Source organism: Oryzias latipes, chromosome 23, assembly GCF_002234675.1.
Source record: "Oryzias latipes chromosome 23, ASM223467v1".
Lineage (NCBI taxonomy): Eukaryota > Metazoa > Chordata > Actinopteri > Beloniformes > Adrianichthyidae > Oryzias > Oryzias latipes.
Window position 1 is genome coordinate 1,860,470 of NC_019881.2, and position 22,134 is coordinate 1,882,603.

Here is a 22,134-nt window from a genome sequence, read left to right on the forward strand (position 1 = left end):
TTACATGCCCCTCCCGCTAGCTTACAGCCCCTCAAACCCCCAACCAAAAATGCAACAAAAACAGCAGCAACATCAGATCCGTCCATCCGTCCAGTTCTGATCCAGATTCCAGCTCAGACCAGGAAAACAGAGATGTTCATGGATCCGTTTGTCTGCAGGTGGAGGATCAGAAAGGGGCGGAGCAGGAAGCTTGTGGCCCCGCCCAGAGTATTTTCTACATCACAATTACCATGTCTTTCAAATGGCCTTTTGTTCGTCTGCTCCTGATTCACAACAATTTGAACAAGGAAATACCCTTGTTCTATCTTGTGGGGTCAAAATGACCCCACCCCTACATTGAGGTGTTCTCCCTACCATGACAAAGGTGGATAAAGGTGGAAAGATTTCATGTAATCCATGGACACCAGTGAAGATCACAAATCATTGAAGAAAAAAGGTTCAGACCACTGACTAGTGGGTCTAGATGACCCCACTCCCAATGTTAAAGTGGCTAGGATAGTACAAGGGTTACCGTTACGTTTTTAAAAATGTCTTCCATCATGAGAAAAATGCTACAAAATCACCAAAAACCGGATTTTCATCACACATCGATACCAGCAGTAAGATCATTTATTCCTCCAGGTTGTTTCTTAGCTAAGTTTAGCTTTCCCAAACATTTCTATCATTTCTAGAAAAATGTGAGGTTTTAAATGTTTTGTCTTTAAGTGCTGCTCTCTCGTGCCAGAAAGATTGTACCTGTTAAATTAAGTATGAAGTCAAAGCAATAGTTCTGCTTTGATTCCATGTTGAGATCATCACAAATGCCTCAGCAAACCTGCTAAAACAGACGCTTTAAAGAACACAAAACCAACCAAAAACAGCAAAACCCTCAAACCTAAACCATGTGAGGTCCGTTCATGTCTGACTAGAGTGAAGAAAGACAATATTCTGATCATTTGGGACCTGAACCGTACAACTTCTACTGGACTACGTTGAACCAAATTTCCCGGTTTGTTTCCCCCCCCCCAAAATGAGTCAAAATGAAACTAGAGTTTGCATTTTGTTTTCATTAGTCAAAACTTCTAGTGGAACATTTGATTTGTTTGACGTGACGCAGCAGCTTTAATAAATTCCAACTAACCGTATTTTCTGCACTACAGGGCTCATCGTCAACGTTTTCAAACGTATACGTCACACAAAAGGTGCTATGCGGCGGACGAAAGAGTCAGAGATAAGTCCACGTAAAAACACGCAGTCTGACACCGCTACACGTTAGCCGCATTAGCGTATTTACCATAACACCAAATACCATTCTGACAGAGAACCGAGTACGCTTCAAGTAGGGCTGCACGATATAAGCGAAAACTCGCGATATTAGTGATCAATATTGCGATTGACGATATAACTTGCGATACAGGGGAAAAAATAGCAAAGCAACCAAAAACATTTCCCTTTTACTGCAACAGATTAAGTTAAATAAGACTCAACATAACTTAAGTTATGCTCCAAATGACCCTCGTCTACATAGGAGGCCAACATCAACATAAAAGGAATCCATCCGATTGGTCAAATGCTTAAATTGATTTATTTGAATGGTTAAATACGATATGCGTATTGCACAGCTTGATATCGCGATAACAATACATTTGTGATTTATTATCAAAATTGCTTTCACATCAGTAAACACACACTAATTTGAAAACAGTTAAAGCTTTTAAGAGCGCCTTCCCAAAAATAGGGTAAGTTGAAATATTTGACATCAGCGTCGATCAAAGTGCAAAAAAAAGACAAAAAAGAGAAATCATTTCGTCTAATAGCGTGCCTCCCTAAAGTCAATACTTTGACAGTTACTGAACGAAGCAACAGAACACATGTTTTCATTCCTATTGACGTCTTTGTCACACTGCCGTCTGGCTACATGTTTTTGCGACATTAGATCATTTTACGGCTGTTCTTCAGTCAGCCACAGACGATCGTCATGCCTGATGAAGGCCTGAGTGCTAAAGCGTTGCAATAAACGTGCGAGTAGCGAGTCCATATGCGATCTGAAAATCCTCTCAGCTGACTGAGCACTAAAATAACAATTTGAAATTCTTCTTGCAAGAATGTACATCATCAGGCCCAGATTCAAACTCATCAATTACTCCATTCAAACGGCTTAAGCCTCCTAACAAGCGTTTTAGCGACTGTTCCGACATTACCCAAGAAAGGAAGATAAGAAGGCCGGACACGTGTGCTTTCAACTTCCAAGGAAAAGAAGGAAGGACGTTGGGGAAAATGCCAACAACAAATAAAGAAAAAGGGGGGAGTATTTGTGAAAAGGCTTAGACGGGGCAAACATCAGGCCGGCCACAGTCGTAAACAGCAACCACAACAAAGGAATGCGGCGGCGTTTCCAGGAACCCGATAAGTCGTGAAGGTTCGTGTGTGAAGTTCAAAGCAAAACGAGGAAAACTATGAACGGGATTCAGCATTAAAGACGGCAGACAGGTGGAAGTTCTGAGGGTGAAGAGATGGGGTGTTGATATGATGGCATTGTGTGTGTGTGTGTGTGCGTTTGTGGCAACAGGGGGAAGAGGACCGGGAGGAGAAGTGTTGGGAGTTCAGAGAGCGAATGGAAAGTAAGGAGGGAAAAACAAGAGACTCACAGCTGGCTGAGTTTTTGGCAGAAGTCCCAGGCCTCGGGTTCGATGGCGCCGATGGCGTTGTGTCCGAGGTGGAGCTGCTGCAGCGTCAGCAGCCCGTACAGCCAGCGCTTCGTCACCACCGTCAGGTTGTTGTTGTCCAGTTGTCTGCGCGCCACAAAACCACGTTTTTAGGGCTGCACGCCAAAACCGTGGCGTTAGCTTGTTAAGGTTTGCTTACAGGACTTCAACGTTCTCCAGACCCCAGAAAGCGCCGTCCATCAGGCGGACGACGCCGTTTCTCTGCATCTTTAGAAAACGGAGAGACTGAAGACCCAAGAAAGTCAGGCCCTCCACGTGGCGAATCCGATTGCGGCTCAAATCCCTGAGACATAAAAAATAACACCAATTCAAAAACCGTAAGGCTAGCTCATGATTTTTCTGCTTTGTGGATACTTCAACCTCAAAGTCTTCCAAAGTGTCGATGCGACGCGTTAATCATTGAAACCACAGCCTTAGCTTTAGCGTTAGCTGACGTTTTACGCACTTTATGAGGGATTGGAAACATTTGTGACTAAATCTTGTCAAACTGGAGTTAAAATGAGAAATCTGAATATTTCAAGGGCATGAAAACGATTTTAACGATTGAAACGTTTTTGAAAATTAGGTGGAAGTTTCAATGACGTAAAAAACAAACACAAATGACTAAATTTGCACAGACTAAAACAAACAAACATTCGGATAAAACAATCAGATGTGGGTATCGATACCGACGTATTACTGGTATCGCATTCAAATTTGCTGCTTCCTTTCAGACACGTCAATCACTGGCATTCTATTCTAGCCAATCATCTCATCTATCCAGCGATTGTGGGCGGGCTCATTTAGGAGGGGGTGGTTGTGAGCGTCCGTCAAAATGCAGCGGGGGAAGGAGTGACCCGATGGATGGGAGTGACGTGTGAAACACGTCACCGTGATGTCAGCGTGTGTGAAAACAGAGATGCAGACTCTCCACAAAAATGCATCTCATGCCTCATTTCCTTGCCGTTTTGGTTTCATGGCTCTTTCCCACCACGTGTGGTGACTTTTGTTAACTAGTCCTCGAGGCTCTGTCACACCTGAGCCTGTGGTAGGTCCTTACCTGCTTTCCTGACCGCCACATTTAGGCGCCTGAGCCGCGTCAAGGGTACCACTACACCGATCAAAATCCAAACGGTAGCCTTCCATAGTGTTGGGCTCTTCTTCCATGGAGGCTGCTTCCAGCATGGCGGGTCTAAACGTCACTAGTTAAAAAGGCCTTATAACTCAACTCAGTTTTCCTTCTGATCTCCTGAGATAAATCTCTTTGTTGCTTTCTGGGCAGCCAGGAGGAGTTTCCACACTAAAATAAATTCTAACAGCTGACCAATGGAAAGCCTGAAGGCTCCTTAGCACTCTGTGTGTGGCCCAAACGTCTGCATTGTAAAGGTGAAGCGTGGAAAGCTGAGCTTACAGGTGCTGGAGGCTGGGCAGCTGGAAGATCTTGGGCGTGATGGCGGACAGGCGGTTGCGGTTGAGCCGTAGGACCTGCAGCGTGCTGGACAGGTTGGCGAAGCAGCCCGTCTCCATCGAGGAGATGCGGTTGTTGTTGAGGAACCTGAAACGCGCCGAGGACAAGACGGTGAGGGTTCGACGCCCGGAGGGCGCCGCACGGCGTGGCAAAAAGCAGAGTCCTCACATGTTTCTGAGGGGCAGAGCGGGGAAGGAGCCCGCCTTCATTTCCACAATGTTGTTGTAGCTGAGGTCCAGTGTTTCCAGGGAGAGGAAGGGCCCGAGCTGCTCCTGGGAGATCCTGGCGATCTTGTTGTTTGCTCTGAAAACACAGACACCGTTGCTTCAATAAATTGGAAAAATACCGAGGATTTGACGAGCGGCGCGCCAGAGTTTCAGGTTCCCGGACAGACAAACAGCCAAGTCCTTAAATTAGGCTGTGGAATGAAGAAAACGACAAACTGACACACTCCCTGACCCCGTTTGCATTTTTCCCAGAAGCCAGCAAATTGTTGTGTGCGATTAATGTCACTGCTCGTCTCTGCAAACAACCTTCAGCCCTGGCGATGTGTTATTTTGTTTATAAGGTAATTACCAACAAGGTATTTAAAAACCTTACCCACCAATTACTCAGCTGATGAATACCATTGGCTCAGTGAAAGCATGCCTCGGCAGAGGCCAGCAATTTCCTGAGCTACACGCCTCCTAAATTGCAGTGCGGGGACTGCTTGGTTATAAACAGAGTCGGTACAGGGCGCTCTTTGTGTTTGACGTTTCGGCGGCAGGGAGAGTGGATGCACGGGTGGAGGGAGGAGGCTGCAGCCGCCAACACTCCTGCTGCTGCACCTCCACGCCGGGGAAGGAGGTGGAGCACAGAGCGCTGAACGCACGAGCTGAAGGCGCTCATCAACCGGGAAACTATTGAACTGAATAGGGTTTTTTTTCTCTGCGTCCCATTTCATCAAAGCGATTGAATCAGCAAAAGGAAAAGTTTTGTAAAGAAAAAAAATTCTTAAAAACCCGTCAATCTGTGAACTGATTCCACTTTCCAAGAACCATCAATGGGAGCTGATAACAAAGTCGTGTAAATAGAAAAATACTTTTTATGAACTCGTCTGGACATTCATGGCAGATGCCTGAACATTTAGAAAATGGTAAATTTTAGTATTTAGTATGAGATAACCAAAGAACAAAGAGATCATATTTTTACTAAGACATTTAATGTGTTCAAATATGGGAAATCACATCCGTTCACGTAGCGTAGAATTTTGAGCCATCGACGCTCTAAGACGCGTTCACACAGGCTCAATTGACCGTCAGTAGAGTTCATGGCTGAAGTGGTTGCCATGGTTTCGCTGGTTTCTCCCATTTTCTATCTTACCAACAGATGATTCTTTGTCATTAAAACGAACTAAACAACTCGTTTTCCCTCCATGCAAAACTGAACATCCATTGGCTCAAATCGATTTAATAAGCTGGATTCAACCCAACGTCATCAAGGATATTTCTGTTAGTCAAAGAACTGATTTAGTAATGGTTGCTAAGTGTTGGTTTTGTGCAACTTTGCCCACCAAGTTTCCAGGAGGTCTGGTCTGCTCTTGATAGTGCCGTGTAAAGGAAAACTCAAAGAAAATGTCCCAAACTAAACTATTCTGTTAGCTTGGCTCATTTTATCGTGAAGAACCCATAGATCCGTTTTAGGAATGACCTTGAAAATCAATTACTTGCTTTTGCAAAGTTGACTAAAGCTGTCATGACGCTTCCTTCAATAACAATAGCAAACATATAACATAAGATATTTAAGACGTTTACGAGTTTTCTGCTGGAATGGACTTTGTCTTAATGCATTTCACAAAAATAGTTGGTTTAAATGAATTGAAGTTGGAGTGAACATTCTAGATGATTAAAACCCAAATCCTTGTTTGGTACGGGGGATTACTTTGATCCGTTATCAGACACGGCCGCCTCTCTATCGTGGATCAGACATAGTATGTTGAGCACATCAGAGACAATCGCTACGCCGGCCAAAGTAGCAGAAGTCTTCATTTTTATGTCAATTATTAGGTTCAAAATGTTTAAACATTTTTACAAACGTAGTCCAACACATTTGTTCTCATAATAAGTGTCTCAAAAGTGTCTGAACTGGGACAAATACAACTCTATGTAGGTTGTTAACCAGAAAAGACAAAAACAAAAAACCTGAGCCAAATGTTTTCTACAAGCTCCTTCCTTTGCTTTTCGTCTTCTAAACCAGTTTGTCCCTTTCGGGGTCACGGGGCTGCTGGAGCCTATCCCGGGACATCTGGGGCCACCCTGGACGGGTCGCCAGTCTGTCGCAGGGCCACAATCACACACCCATGCACACTCACATTCACACCTGGAGACAATTTAGAGCAGGGGTGGGCAATTATTTTAACTGGGGGGCCACATTGGGTTCTAAAATTCGATAGAAGGACCGGACCAGGAGCAGATGCGTGGAGTGAGATGATATAACATGGAATGTAGATGAAAACATTTATACTAAAAATTATATTCTAAAACCGAATATTCTAGAGTTTCTGGTTTAAAACTTTTGTTCCCATTTTAGATCCATTTTTTATTGTGAAGCCCTTTGGTTCCTTCAAGGAGCTGTAAAGGGCTTTATGAATAAAGTTTCATTCATTCATGATCCTTTTAATAAAATAAATCACATTATTTATGAAATAAAACAAATAACACTATGATTTTCAAAGACAAAAATTCAGGAAAAATATACTGATACATTTAAAAAAACGATAAATCGTGGATCCTCTCCCGTCATGATAATCCTAATAAAGACTTTGAGGGCTGCAGCTCGTCACACGTCTCACGTTTTGCGTAGCTGCTGTGTTCTGCACGTCTGTTTCTCATCCAGTAATAATGAAAAGCTAATTTCTGTGTCTTCTGCTGCAGCTCAGCTTATACTGATCTTTTCACCAGAACAGACTTCCTCGTTTATTGCAGGAGTTACGTTCTAAAAATAACCTGTGATCTGTGAAATCCACGGAGTCTGATCACAGAAGTTTATGGCAGTAAAACTCCTCACGGCCTAAATACTCTTTTCTCACACAGGCATGAACATTTTCAGACTTTTCTCTTGTTTAAATTCTCAAACCTTCATTAGCTCCAGGATCTTAGAATGAAAACAAAGATCTGATCATAGATTTCTGATCTAAAGAGCTCCGCGTTTCTGTACAGAACACACGGAGGAGATTGATTGACAGGGTCTCCAGCCAATCAGGACACAGAACAGGGTGCGCTGTTTAAAAAAAACAGCATGATCGCTCTAAAAGAATGAACTAAACCGGGAAAGATGAACTGTGACGTAAAAGGAAAGACTGTCTTCTGTTCTGTTTGACAGAGACTTCAGAGGGTTTCAGGTTGGAGCTCAGACTGCAGAAGGGGGAAGAAAATCTCCCGTCTTGATCGTGTGGCCAGTGTTAAAAACAAATACAAACATGGGTCTCTGATATTGTTCAGCGGGCCGGACCAAACATGGAGGCGGACCGGATCCAGCCTGTGGGCCGCAGTTCCCCCCACCCCCCTGATATAGAGGAACCAATGAACCTATGAAGCATGTTTTTGGACTTAAAAACATACTAAGGATTCAGACTCTAGACAATATTGTTACTTAAAATGTACATTTTGTTGCAACGTTTTTGAATTTTGCTGTTGGCTCTTTTAGTGGAGTTTCTCTTCTTGAACCTTTTACAGTCTGACCAAATTGTCCAGTTTTCTTTGTTTTTTGTGGCTTTACCCACCATTGGGTTTAAAAGCAGATTAAGCTAAACTAAACAGATCTTGACTTAGAAAAATAAAATATCGTCAATATCAAAATCTGCTAAATACAATATCACCTGATCAAATTAAATAATCAATAACTTGAATTTCCTTTTTAAATCTATTTCCTGTAAGTTTTCTTTAGAGTAAAATCTGGTTTTTGGTTAGAATTTAATGCACAAATTTCTGATTTTATCAATTAGACTTTAAAAGGTAAAATGTTTTAACCCTTGTGCTATCTTAGATGACCCCCCCCCCCCCCCTTCCATTGAGGTGTTCTCCCTACCATGACAAAGGTGGATAAAGGTGGAAAGATTTCATGTAATCCATGGACACCAGTGAAGATCACAAATCATTGAAGAAAAAAGGTTCAGAGCACTGTCTAGTGGGTCTAGATGACCCAACTCCCAACGTTAACGTGCCTAGGATAGAACAAGGGTTAATTGAATTTTTTTCATAAATGTCTTTTTTTAACCAGAAATCAAATCAAAATATAAAACAATCAGTCATCTGGTAGCAATACACAACCATAAAGACTTAGAGTATCATTTTAAGGTTATTGACCCAAAGGATTATCAACGACTACTTTACAGGGAATTCACTCCTGGTTTGGCATTTACCATATTTAAATTTAATTCAATGTTTTTACTGAAACATTACTTTGAAGAACATTCAGTGAGTCTGTAGAATCAGATCCATCTTCAGAGTCAAAAACAGCTGCTTTTCAGATGCATCAGGTCCAAATTTAATTATTCCTTCAAACAGAATCTTTGCTCACCAAAGTGCATCCTTAGATACTTGATGGTGTAGCACTTCTTTTATTCTTCATCGCTGATGTAGAAGATAGTCTACTAGATATGAAAAAATGGCCTGAATGCTCAAAAAACCCCAAAAAGACAGGAATGTAACAAAATCCTCAAGTGGGCCGTAACTCTGCTACAAGGGGGGCATTGTGAAAAGCATTCGCTTGAATCCCAATAACAAAAACGGCACAAGGAGGCCTTTTGTTGGAGGATTTGCAGGGGGCTCTCCATGCCCCACTGCCCTTGGGTGCCCGACAAAAGTGCAGCGCACCACCTGTATCTCAGTTTTCATGTTCGCCTGCCGACAGAACCAGGTCCGCCTGGTGGGACGGAACCGGTCTGTCTGGTTTTGCTCAGGGGAGACGGAGGGGCTTCCAAAGAGGATCTGTGCACTGGGATGACTCCAGCCAATCACTGGGATGGGTACAATACAAACAGCATTCGTGCGCACATCATTTAAATCAAAGCTCCGTCCACACCGAATGCTGTTTGTGCGTAAAACCAGTGTTTTTGCTTTAACCTGCGTCAAAGCCGGTTTACCAGCAGCTCCTGCCGCGTTTGGGAGGAGCCTCCATCAAAAACTTTTCTCAACCTGATCACGGAGCACGCGGACGGCGTTGAAGAAGTGCACTAAAGCGTCAGTGCGGTGCACGTTTCTACGAAATCCTTCAGAAATCAGTCAGACTCTCTCAGTCTGAGAAAACTGCTGGTACCAGTGGGCGGGGGGGGGGGGGGGGGGGGGGGCTTTGTAGCAGCAGGCCACTGTGAAAGAAGGATAAGTGGTAGATTCTGACACCCCCTGATTCTCTTACTTACTTTTCCCCCCGCTGATTTCTATGGGTATCTTTTATGTAAAGGAGTATCTTAAGTTCAAAAGTCTCAATGTTTTGTTTTTATAAATAGGCATCAATGAGAAAATATTTTAATGTTATCATACATTTGTGTCTGTGCGAATATGTTATGAAGTACTTTATATATCATTAAATAATGTTTTGAAGCTTTAAAAAAAATAATTGTAGACCTTATTTTGTAGCTTTTTTCCGTTGTTTTTTTCCCCTGTTACTGATCCGATTTGTACTGTGACTAAAACCACAACACAATCTGAACCGTGAGTTCGGATTGTGGCTAAAGCCCGTTGCACCCCTACAGCATGCTCTGTTCTTTACTCTTTAAAGGGCCCATATCCTATTTCTGTGAGGAATTAACATTACAAAACACTTAAAAACCCTAAAAGTTGATTTTGCTAATCAACTTTTAGAGAAACAACTTCATCAACAAATCAGTTGATTAAGCGAACCAGGGGTATATTTGTATAAACTCCTTCTGCATTTGAAAACAAACTTTACTTCTATGAGTACTTTTACTATTTTGTAAGTGATTGGGGAGGAAAACGGTTTTGCCAAATTCACACCGTTCAAGTGACCTCTTCCAATAAAAAGTCCATGTAAACGCACGTTCATGTGTTTTTTGATTGAAAGTTTTAAAGTTCAATTTTCTGAACTTTGTGTACAAATGCGCGTTGAAAATGAAACCAGCTTGAACTTTAAACAATCAGGGAATGAGATTTGGTAGTGACGTTTGGGTAGTGTCCTTTTTGTCACTGAAGTGCCAGCTGTTTGAAATGTGACCATGAAGCAGAAATGATTAATCGTAGTTTGTGTCTGGCCGGAATTAGACGTCACTAAGCCAGTCACATGTCGGAATAAATTAAAATTAAGAATAAGAGTTTATTGCCGTTAGTACATATAAAACAGTCGGGGTGATTTACAGAAGGACAACAAAAACTAACCAGGTTCATAAATAAGATGAGGAACAAAGTTTACGACAGAGAAGAGTGTTAAAATATTGGAGTGTCCCAAACTTTCCATTATTGCACTTTTTGTCACATATTCGCTGTTCTTTGCACTTAGTGTCCCGGCTAAATGTGCATCACATCCCTGGTGTATTTGTAGCATTAGAGAGAAGTGGACACAAGTGTTCAGAAAACAAAGTCAGAGGCTGAAGAGGGGAAACAGAAAAACCTTGGCCATAAAGAGAGAGAACCTACAAAAATACTAAAGTTGCTTCAGGTTTAATGTTATCATTGTTATAAATAACCATTTACAGAAGGACTGCGTCTTGGTGTGCAACTACACTCAAAATTAAAAAAAAATAAATAACAAAATATATACACAGCACAGATAAACACACATACAACCATCGTCTGCACAATCACACATTTGCACAGATCCACAGACAACTGTACAGGCCACCTATACTGGGTCGCACCCAGTTCATCCGGTTAAAATCATTCACCTCTCCCGTGACTCCAATCACCACAGGTGTGCCTCAGGGCTCTATCCCGGGGCCCCTTCTCTTCATCATCTCCTTCATTTTCATTTTCACTACTATGCCGACGACACCCAGCTCTACACCTCCTCCAAACCTGGCTGTACTTTTCCACCCTTCTTCCCTCTCCAATTGTCTTTTTGAAGTCAAATCCTGGTACACCGCAAATTAAATTGCAATAAGACTGAACTTCTAATTGTTGGCACTAAATCCACTCTTGGCAAACTTGGTAATTTCTCTCTCTCCTTCGACAATTCCTCCATATTTCCCTCCCCTCAGGTTAATAGTCTGGGTGTCGTCCTTGACAGCACTCTTTCATTCACTGCCCACATCAATAACATCACCCGCTCTGTCTACTTCCACCTTTGTAACATTCGTCGTCTCCGTCCCGCACTCACTCCCCACTCCACAGCGGTCCTACTCCACAGTCTCGTCATCCTGTATCGACTACTGTGAATCCCTTCTTTCTGGACTTCCACAAAAACCCCTCCGTAAGCTTCAACTGGTTCAAAACTCAGCTGCTCAAATATTAAACCAACCCCCCCTCCCATTCACCATATCACAGCAGTCTTCCAGCAGCATCATTGGTTACCAGTACCTCACCGGATCACCTACAAAATCCTCATCTTAACCTTCAAAGCCCTCCACAACCTCGCCCTCGCCCCTCCGTGTCTCTGAGCTCCTGACTGTTGCTCCTCCCACTCGCTCCCTCAGATCCTCTTCCTCCCTTCGACTGGCTGTTCCATGACCACGTCTCATTCCAATGGGGGGGGTAGAGCATTCAGCAGCTCTGGAACCCCCTCCCCTCTGATCTACAAAATATGGACTCACTCTCTCACTTTTCCAAACACCTCAAAATTCACCTTTTTCGTCACGCATTCAGCTCATAATGTTTAAATTGATGTTTTTAACTGTTAACTTATTTTGTGTTTTGGAGTTTTATTGTTGTATATTTATGTTTTTTACATACTTTTGTACTGTGAGGTGACCTTGAGTGTCCAGAAAGGCGCCATATATATAAAATTTATTTTTGTTGTTATTATTATACAAGCTAACTCACTCATACGTGTGTCATACCTCAGAGCGGATACAAACATCTGTGTTTGTGCAGAGGTGAACAGGCAGATGTGTGTAGGTGCGTCTGTGCTTCCTGCCCACACACCAAGAGCTCACGTACAACTCAACAACCCTCAGAAAACCAGATACCAGCCGCCCCGAGACCAGCACTGAAACTGAACTGGAACCAACCCCTGGAGGGACCCCTGGTGGCCCAGTTCCAGCGTAGGCAAAGGCCCACCAACCCCACTGCTTCAGGGATGATTCTTCAATTGAAACTCATCCCAGACACGTCTCGACCGTGGAGCTAGTGAGCTTTCGTGTGTCACTGTGCTATTTCCTTTCAGAAAACGTTTTCATCTGGAATCAGGCGCTTTACTCTCTCTGCTGCGGCGCCTGACAGAAACCGGCGCTGCGTTTGCCGTTCAGACGCCGCAGTAAATCCAACGACTTGTGCGTTTCCCGCGCCGAAGTCCAACCGTTTCGGAGCAGCTGGTAAATCAGGAACCAAACAAACGATGCAAACCCTCATTAGCAGCACAGAGATTTATTCTGCAAAGGTCACGGGTGGACGGCAGGAATCACTCCTGTTTGGGTTTGTGATTCCCATCTTCAGCAGAGAGAGTCCTCCTCCTCCTCCTCACAGATTCCCCGCGGCGTAATCAGACCTGGAATCTGTGCGGTCATTTGTTGAATCCTCCTTGAACACGGGCAGAGGGATTTGGAGGTGGTCCCTGCTCCCCACAGACCCCCCTCCATAAATTCCAAGGAAATTGTTCAATTAATTAAGATGATCACAACTCAATTGCTACCAGCTGCAGGGCTTTAAGGTTTGTTTTTGCTCTGAGCGAATGGGGTCACAGAAGTCGGCGAGAGCTGCCGCTCTGTCTGACTGTCTGTTTGAATAAGTGGTATTTGATACCCAGAGGCTCCTTTTTTCCCCTTTTACAACCATCCCAGCTTCATGAAACTGAAGGAGGGAGAGAAATTCTGGAAAAATGTTCCACTGGAGGAAAAAAAACACCAGAAAAGGCAGCACAGCTTGATCTGAGGGAAGATAGTGGAGGAAAGCAATTTCCACCCATTTTTTCACAAGTTGACAGCAGACTTCAACTCTGATTCAAGATTCAGGTTGAAAGGGTTTGTTTTCATCTGTGCAGTAAGCAAACGGGTTTCCCTGCACAACAAGACGCTACCTTTGCTGTTTGCTCTGAATGCCATAACGTTAAAGGTTAAATAAAAATATAGAGGCTGATATTTAGAGGATATCTGAAACATTCACACCAAATATAAAACATAACTATGCGCCAGTAAATGACTAAACCTATAAACAAACCAGCTGTTGTGCAAATTCAGCTGAGAAAAGCTGCAGAAGAGTTTTTTGTGAGCTAAACACTGTGATGCACATGGATGAGAATTAATAACCAGAAGCAGCTGCATTTCCAGAAGAAAATGCAGGTATGAACGCTAAACTGCTGAATGGAAATGAAACTTAAAGGGTCATTTAGTGTTGCAGAGACTCTCTGGCATCCGGGACGATTTAAAAGAAAAGTAAAACCAACATCTCGACGCAAAATACATTTTTGAAAAGCCAACAAAAATGCTTCTATAGTTTTTATTGGGATTGATTTGACATTCTAGATGTGAGGAAGCTTTGTTTGTAAAAGTTGAAGGTTTTCTTCCTCCGTCGACCGGCACAGCGAGCGGGATAGATTGTTGAAAAGTAATCAAAGTCTGAAGTCAATTTGTGAAAGAATTGTACATTGTATTGTCACAAGACTAAAATATGTTGTAGTCCAAAGCCTTGTGGGCATTTTAACGTTTTAATCGTGTCTCTAGCTGAAAGCATATTGAAGTTATAATTTTTGAAAGAAGCAAAGGTTTTCAAGGTTTCCCCGTGTATTTCAATGGTGGCAAAAATCCTGGAATATCTTGAAAAGTTCATGGATTTGAAGGAGCAAAAGTCAGAGCTGTAAAAAGATGAAAGAGCTGAACATTTGAATAGTTGAATGATTAAAATAGCTGAAACATTGTAGGAGGAGTTAAGCTGCAAAACCTGGAGGACGATACTAGAATAAAGAAAGAGAAACAGGAAAACACTGGTCTGTTGAAGGATTTATAACATTCAACCAATAAACAATGAGTTTGTGCAAAGGTGCTGCTTTCGTACGGACTCCTGTTAAGGAGTCTGATGCAGAGGGAAAGAAAGGAGTTCTGAAAGGGATTCTTAGTGAGGTTTTGTGGTTTGAGACAGAACGTCTTCCTGAAAGCCGCGGTGCGTTCACTGAGCTTTGGACATTGGCATACCCAAACAGCTCGTCTCTGTCCCATACAATCTACTTTTGTCATTTTTCTACAATCCGCAGCAAAACAGAGCAGTTTGTCGGAGGAAATGTTGAACACGGTGGAATGACTCAATTAGAAATGAATTAGTTCTTCTCATCTGTCCCGGGTTCAGTCATCCAACCTGTTGTTGGGGGTTTTAGGGAAATCAAGGGAGGGGGCTGGGGCATGAGAGGGAATTCAGGCCTTTGAGGAGCTTAGATCCGCTAATAGGTAAAAAGAATAGACTTACAAACAACTTTAGGGAGTGTTTTCGTCTGCTGTCTTTGTTGTTGGCCACAGAGTAAAGAAACTTAAACGGGTGAAGTCTCGGCGTGTCAGAGCGGCGCTAACGACGGTGACGAGATAGCGGACCTCGTTATCACCAGAAGAAAGAGAGAGCGGGCCGTTTTTGGCTTCCGTGTACTGGTGTCCAAAAAGACCAGAAAAGGCTTTGAAGTGTTTTTTAGATTTCTTTTGAAGCGTTAATGTCAGGACAGTGATTTCACCACACTGATCAAGTTTGGATTTTGATAGTCAGCTTGCTGAAAATGTGAGAAATTTTATATAAAGTTAAAGTTGTGGCTGTTTTTAAAACTGTTATGTAGGGAACCTGGAACCGATCTTCTGTGCTACATGACGATAAAAAATCTGTCCAATTGTTTTAGTACAACTTTGGTAAACCTTGAACCAGCACAGCTTGATGGATTGTTGGAGGATTATGGGTAATGTAGTCAGGAGTTCTTAGTCTTATTACAGACACAAACAGAGAATGGCACAGTTCACTAGAAGAACTACCCATCAACCCCTCTGACCAATCGCCTGGCTTTTGGCTCCTCTAAGCATTCTGGGTAGTGCAGTTATACTACATTATATGACTGATTTGTTTCGCCTGGTGCTTCAAGTTTTGCTGCATGGTGTGAAATTTCAAAACAGAACGTTTGTTCTTTGTTTAGTGATGTGGCGCCTTATGGCCCGAAAAATGCAATAAGCCAACGGTCAGCTAACTATTACATGTGATCACAAAAACCGGTTATTTTATTGCTAACCTACAAGAATGAGTTTAATCTTTTTGTAATTATCAAAGGAAAGGGGTCATTCAAAACTGTATTTTAATAAACTAATGGGGGAAAAAAGACTAAACCAAAGTAAGAAAAAACGACTGAAGCTTTCGTCTGCAGCAGACACATCCAGAGCTGGAAACCTTCAAACAAACCGTCGACTGACTGTGGGCGGAGCTCCCCGCAGCCGCCAGTCGGGTCATGTCAGGGCTTGATGGGGAAAATGCCTCATGAACCCGAGAATCAGACAAATTCTTTCGCTGCAAATTTTTCCCTTTGGCAGTTTTGGGAAAGATGCATCTGAAAGTGAACGCAGACACTCTGAGGCACTGAGAAAAGAGCTGCTGCTGAAACCAGATCGGAATCCCCACAAAAACGTTCGCCGAGCTTTGAGGCGGGAAGGCAACGTTACAGCAGCAATAACTCTAATTTCCTGTTTTTTTTTATCATCCTGTCCCTGGCTGCGGTTAAAAATACACCAACAACAGGCGCTAAGCATCGTAACTCCATCCTTGCAGCAATTAACCCTCAAGGATTTGACCCAGACTGGGGCTAAAGTCCCAAACTGCTTCATCTGGGAGCCGCTTCAATCAAACTGGATCGACTTTATAGAGGGGAAAAAAGGGAAGGCGGCGGGTCACCTTTCAGCCCACGGCTGGACCCGGCGAGGGAACAAACAGGAAGTGTACTTACAAAATAAGGGTTGTGATTCTTGACGCAAAGGGTCCCAAATCCGGCATTTCCTTCAGGTCATTATGGTTCAGTTTTCTTTATATGTTGAGACAGAAAAGAAAGAAAACGTTGATTAAACGTAGAGAAAGAAGGAATGAAAGCTAGAAGGACAATCGTACTTACATTTCACTCAGATTCTGCAGGTTAGAGAACAAATCTCTGTTAATCGTCTGCAGTTTGTTATGACTTAGATCCCTGTCAAAGAAAAAGGAAAAGTATTTTTAGTCAATATTTTGATGCAGAGTCATGAAAATATAAAATATTTGACTTCCTGACTGAAGCAACTCTGAAATGAAAAGGTAATGTAGGACAGGTGTAATTCACTGAGTGAACACTAGGGGTCTGTAACGTTCACTGAAGCTACGTGACACAGAACACCGTCTGCACAGCTTGACGTTCTAGCGTCAGAGGTTTCAGGCGCCATGGCAACACGCCTTGGCGACACGTCAGAAGTTTTGCTGCTTGGTGTGAAATATCTGAACTTTGGTGAAACTTTGCATCGCGTCGACCAATCAGGATATCAGCTTTGGTGGCGACATGTTCATTGTGGGGACGGCAGCTGGAGTCCACAACCAACACGGAGGAGAAGCTGACTGTTTGTCGTTTTTGCTCTTCACAAATTTTAGATTTTTGTATTTATATCAAACAAATGTAGTCATAATTTGACTCTTATTTTGACTTTTTGCTTCTTTGGACTAATATGGGACCAGACGGTGACAGTAGCTCCTCCCACATGAAAGTGTTTAAAAACAACATAATTATAATTAAAAGACAACTGGGAACACTTTGAAATGGATCAACAGATGATTGGAGACGGACCTGAATGACCGATACGTTGTTCGTAGGAGTCTCCATGAAGCCCCGTCGCCCAAATATCAGAGCGAGCTGATGGTAGGAGCTGCCAGACATCTGAGAGCAACTAAAGTTTCCAAATGCAGCGTCTTGTTCAAATGACTTAAAAGGCTGCTTTTGGCTTTTCCGAGCTCCTATACAGCAACAGAGAAGGTCTGTGCCAAACGTGCTCAATCATACCCAAAATCCTTCTTCCTGTGTGCCAAAACAGAGACAGGCTGGTGGGGTTTTTCTTCAGCTGACAAAGTGGGACAAGGTCTCCGTCCAGATCTGAGTTTGATTCATTTTCTAGCTTAAATCACAAATACTAGAAGCCAAATGCAGCTGGTTTGATGTCCATTATTAGTCTACAAACCCTTCTAAGCATGTTGGAACCAGAGCTCCACTGCCCGTTTCTCAGACGTATATTTGGGCTGTAAACTAAAACCCTGTGCGCCGTTCATTGTCTGCTTCAGACTCAATTTCTGTGTTTAGACTGTGTCTGCCCCCCCCCCGGACCAGTCAGCTTGGTCTTTGCAGTTTTGGTTGCAGCTCATTTAAAAAAAAAGGGGGGGGGGGCAGCTGAAAGTCGGCTGGAGAAGTCTGGCGTGCACAGCGCGGCGCTCCATAAAAAGCAGTGGAGTTATTGGCGCTGCTGCGCCTGATCAACGCCGTGGTGCCAGACACTTTTTTTTAACACCTCCCCTCCTCTGTCTTTACCTCCCTCATCTGGAATCCATTAAGGACCGCAGGGAGGAGGGGGAGAAACCAACAACCGGTAATGTATTCACAGTGCTGGGGGAGAATGGAAAGGACGCCTGAAACACCCCTCCAGGATTTTGTAGGGCCCGTTTTGGCTTTCAGGTGGTGCTTCAATCAACCAAAGATTTATTTGCCTCTTTTTTTTTAAAGCATGACAGCTTTTTTCCCTCCAAGCAGCTGTTTGTTGTTGCAGCTCCGGCCCTGGGAGGCAGACGGAAAAGGTGTCGCACCAAGCTGCATAGATAAAGCCGTACACATCCATTTCCCTCACAGAGGAGCGAGATAACACAAAGAGCCACATGCAAGCTGCAGCCTGTTGGTGCAGCTCTGCTAAAAACCTGCACAAAGATTCTCCTATCAGATCCTAGAAAGTGAAGGAACCGACAGCCTGTTGTTCACACCGAGGCAGCAAAAAAGAAAAACCCCAACTTAGTAAACAGAAAGCTTTTAAAAACCTAAAGAACACAATATTTTAGACACTTTAAGGCTTAAAAGGCTTCATTTTGTTCTAAAAACAACAGTGAGCCTCATGATCTGACGCACCTTATATACGGATGAATTCTGATTGTGTTTACTGATGTTGAAGTGATTTTGAGAGGCTTTGGCAAAACGTTCGGTTGGGTGTTTTAGCGAATACCACAAAGCGGCTAACGTGTAGCCGTGTTGGACTGTGTGTTTTTATGTGTTACTATGAAGGTCGGGGGTTAGCTTATTGCGTATTTAGCGTATTACATGTATTGTGAATAAGCTAACATGGCTAACATGAAGCGTGTTTCAAACGGTTACTCTGAACACGGTTAGAGTCTGACTGACGGATTTATCTCTGACTGTTTTGTTTCGCTAAACGCGCCTTATAGTTCAATACGGCGTATTTATGGTATATAATTGACATTTCTTAGTGGGCGGATCCTATGGTGCAGAAAAATACGGAAACTATTATACATATTTTTTATTTCCAATAACTAAATAAAAGATCAATTTTTAGAAGTTAGGCAGTTTTTTCCCTATTTGATGCTAGCTTACCAATGTTAGCCTCAGCTGCTAGCTAATAAAACAGTCAAGTGGCTAACTGACATTAGCCTAATTATTTTAAAGGGAAATGGCTAATATTCCTGATTTTGTCTCAACTTCAAAATACTCTTCCAGAAACAACCTTGCTCTCCTACATTTATGACTTTCAGGCAAAAATGGATTATCTTATAGCGCTAGCAAGAGCATAACAGTTAGCTAATGAAAACGCTAGAAAAGGTTCATTTTTCTTAAATAATGGCTTAACATCTTGCTTTTCTGTTAAATTAAAATTGAAATACTGTCGCACACAACTCATAGCTAAAAATACTTAATAGGAAAAACAGCGATATCAGGGATATCAAGGGATTATTTTAAGACAAATCTACATTTCACTACCAAAACATCTCTGATAACTAGGATGTTTTGTTTTTCCAGTATCCTTCTTTCTACACCTGACTTTTCCCCTTTGGCTAACTGACATTAGCTTGACTTTTATCCGGAAAAGGTCACGTGTTGCATATCGATGCAAAGCCGCTTTTCTCCACGTCAGCAAATTCACGTTGATGAAGTAACGCGTGAAGAGGTTCAGTGCGTCAAAGAGTGTGTTTTTTTAGGTGCCGCTGGCGACATCTCTAGTGTAAAAAAGAGTTGAATCAAATTCAAAATTTCTTTGCCACATTTGGGCTTTTAAAGCAAACATTGGTTCGCTTACAGCACTAGCAAGGACAACCTTTAGCTAAAAAAAAATTTAAAGTGGTGCTAGCTAGTTAATCTTTTTTTGTCCAAATAAAGCACTAAACACAAGTTTTCTACAGAATTACATCAACAGGAATTAAGTGAATTAAAGCCAAATTAAAAACACTTAAAACTAATGTCTTAAAAGGTATTTAATTGTAGAACAGCCTGTGTGAGAAAATGGACTGATTAGGTAATGATAAGTAATGATAATTTAAAACAATTTTTTGTTTTCTTCATTAATGAATCCTTTTCACCCAAATGTAACTTTTTAGCCATTTTCTCCTTTTAAATAGCTGATAACCAGGATTTTATCCCGTTGTTCCCAATTTTTCTTCCTCCATCCCCCTTTTTTCTGGCTAATTAACATTAGCTTGATTTTTATGAGGCCCGCACAATAAACCCCCAATTTATAGTCATCGCGACATCAAGCTGTGCAATACGCGTATCGCAAAAGTCGGCAAAAAGTGCAATAAACAGTTACCTTAAATGTGCTGAAACAACCTTATGGCAGCTTGAAGTGTTTAATCAAACAAATAAATCCATGTATGCATTTGACCAATCGGATGGACGCCTTCACGTTGTTGACCAATCGGATGGAGCCGTTTGATGTTAGTTGCTCACCTCATATATAGACGAAGGTCATTTGGAGTGTAATTGAAGGTATGCTGAGACTTATTTAAATTAAACTGCTGTTGCAGTAAAGTGGAAATGATGTTTTTGCTATCTGTTCATGCATCGTAAGCTATATCGTCATCACAATAATGATCACTATTATCGCACATTGCGAGTTTTCCTCATATCGTGCAGCCCTAAATTCTAAACAGCTAAAGGCTGATATTCCTGGTTTTAACTTAATTTCTTTGCCACGTTTGGGCTTTTCAAGCAAAAATAGATTTGGCCTACAGAGTTGTTAGCTAAGTGACGTTAGTTCATAAACCTTTTATTTTATTTATTTTTTACAATAAAGCACTAACTTCAAGTATTTCTGAGGAACTATTGCAGACAGCAAAAAGATTAAATGAATCTAAAAATATCTATAAAACTGTTGTACTTTGCATTCTCGACTACTTTTTTAATATGCGGAGACCTAATTGGGGCAGACCTCCATTTTTGACCCGCCTCCTCAAATCTCCAGTGCTCAGGATTTCATCCAGTTGTGGTTCCCCCCCCCTCCATGAATCTGTCCCAAACTAAACCGTTCTCCTCGCTGCCATCGCTAATTCAGCAGAAATAACTTAAGGGGTGCTGGAAAGAAAGGGCTGGGCGCTTTGAGGGGTTTCAGAAGTGCTGGCGAGCCACTTGCACAGTGAAAAGAATTTTCCCCGGTGTGGAGATCTTTTTAGTATTTTCTTAAGCCCCCCACCCCCCCCCTTCATTTTCTTTGGAAGAACAGGCCTCAGTTATGAAGCTCGGGCTGTTTTCTCTGGCAGCTTCAACTTTCCACAGCAGCACAGTCTAGGTGGAGAAAAACTGGAGCAGGAACCAAAGCAGAACCGGGCCAGCGGTCCAAATGAAGAGCTCCAGCTTTAATGGTCAAATTAAAACCTGTCACTGTAGCTATGGATGTTCTGGTTCTGGAGTGATGAATCTTGATTTATGCTTAAACTGCCTCAAAGTCTAAACAAAACTAAACCAGAACATGGTGGAAAGGTCCAACACTGTCAAATATTAATACATTAGCTATTATAGTATTGTAGTAAATAAGTAGTGGAACTATAATACATTTAAATTCAATTGTTTACACTAAAACATAGACATTTTAACAGGAATGATGATGGGGAAAATGACAACATGTTGGTAAATTCTTGTCAAATTTAGCCTCAAACGCTTTTTGGAAAGAGTTTTGAGACTGGAATAGATTTTTTCCCATCATGCCTTTAGAGGACGAACGAAATTAGAGGAATAAAACAGGAGCGAATCAGTTTTGAGTCATTTAAGTCAAATAAAGGCACTTTAAAGTTTTAAAAAAAGTTTCAAACATAAATAGAAATAGTCGATATTAATAAAAACGTGAATGTTGTTTTGGTTACTTACAGTCGAACCGTCCAATCCGGGATCCACTTCGGAAACCGACCCTTCTCCAGCCGACTGCAGTCCACCAGTTCCCCAAAACACTGGCAGGGAGGCGGGCACGTCCTCGAGCTGGACCCGGAGCCACGCTCCAGAACCAGAACCAACAAGAACAGCGAGGCGAACCCCGAAACCGTCCGGGGATGCGAGGAGGACCGCATTGTTCCGGAACGTCGTCGTTCTTTGGCAATCAGTCCGAACGAAGTGCGACAGCCCAAAAAGAACCGAACCGAGAAGCAGCTTCCTCCTCCCGCTCCTACATCCGCGTGCTCGCGGCCGCGTGCCTCGCAGACGTAGGGATCAAACGCAGGCGGCTCCTCTCCGACGCTCCCATTCCTGTGGAGAAAGTTGCGCGGAGCTCCTCGCGGCTGCAGTTGGAGGCAACTTGTGGAGAGCAGGATTCCCGCAGCGCATGAGCACACAGCAGAGGTATGCGGGGGCGGGGCCGCGGGGGAGCATGGGAAATGGAGTCTCAAAAAAAAAAAAGAA

The 22,134-nt window shown here is 42.7% G+C and overlaps 1 protein-coding gene across 1 annotated transcript in view; it reads right to left on the reverse strand.

Moving 5' to 3' along the window:
• Positions 1–21,978, reverse strand: part of lrig3 (leucine rich repeats and immunoglobulin like domains 3) — a 31,436-nt gene extending 9,458 nt beyond the window's left edge. Inside the window, exons 1-7 of the mRNA XM_004082849.4 lie at positions 21,610–21,978; positions 16,357–16,428; positions 16,195–16,269; positions 4,321–4,455; positions 4,096–4,239; positions 2,845–2,988; positions 2,628–2,771 (exon numbers count right to left, since the gene is read on the reverse strand). Of these exons, the coding sequence (XP_004082897.1) occupies positions 2,628–2,771; positions 2,845–2,988; positions 4,096–4,239; positions 4,321–4,455; positions 16,195–16,269; positions 16,357–16,428; positions 21,610–21,806 (911 nt within the window). The 5' untranslated portion in view covers positions 21,807–21,978. The remainder of the gene's footprint in view (positions 1–2,627; positions 2,772–2,844; positions 2,989–4,095; positions 4,240–4,320; positions 4,456–16,194; positions 16,270–16,356; positions 16,429–21,609) is intronic.
• Positions 21,979–22,134: the final 156 nt, after the last annotated feature.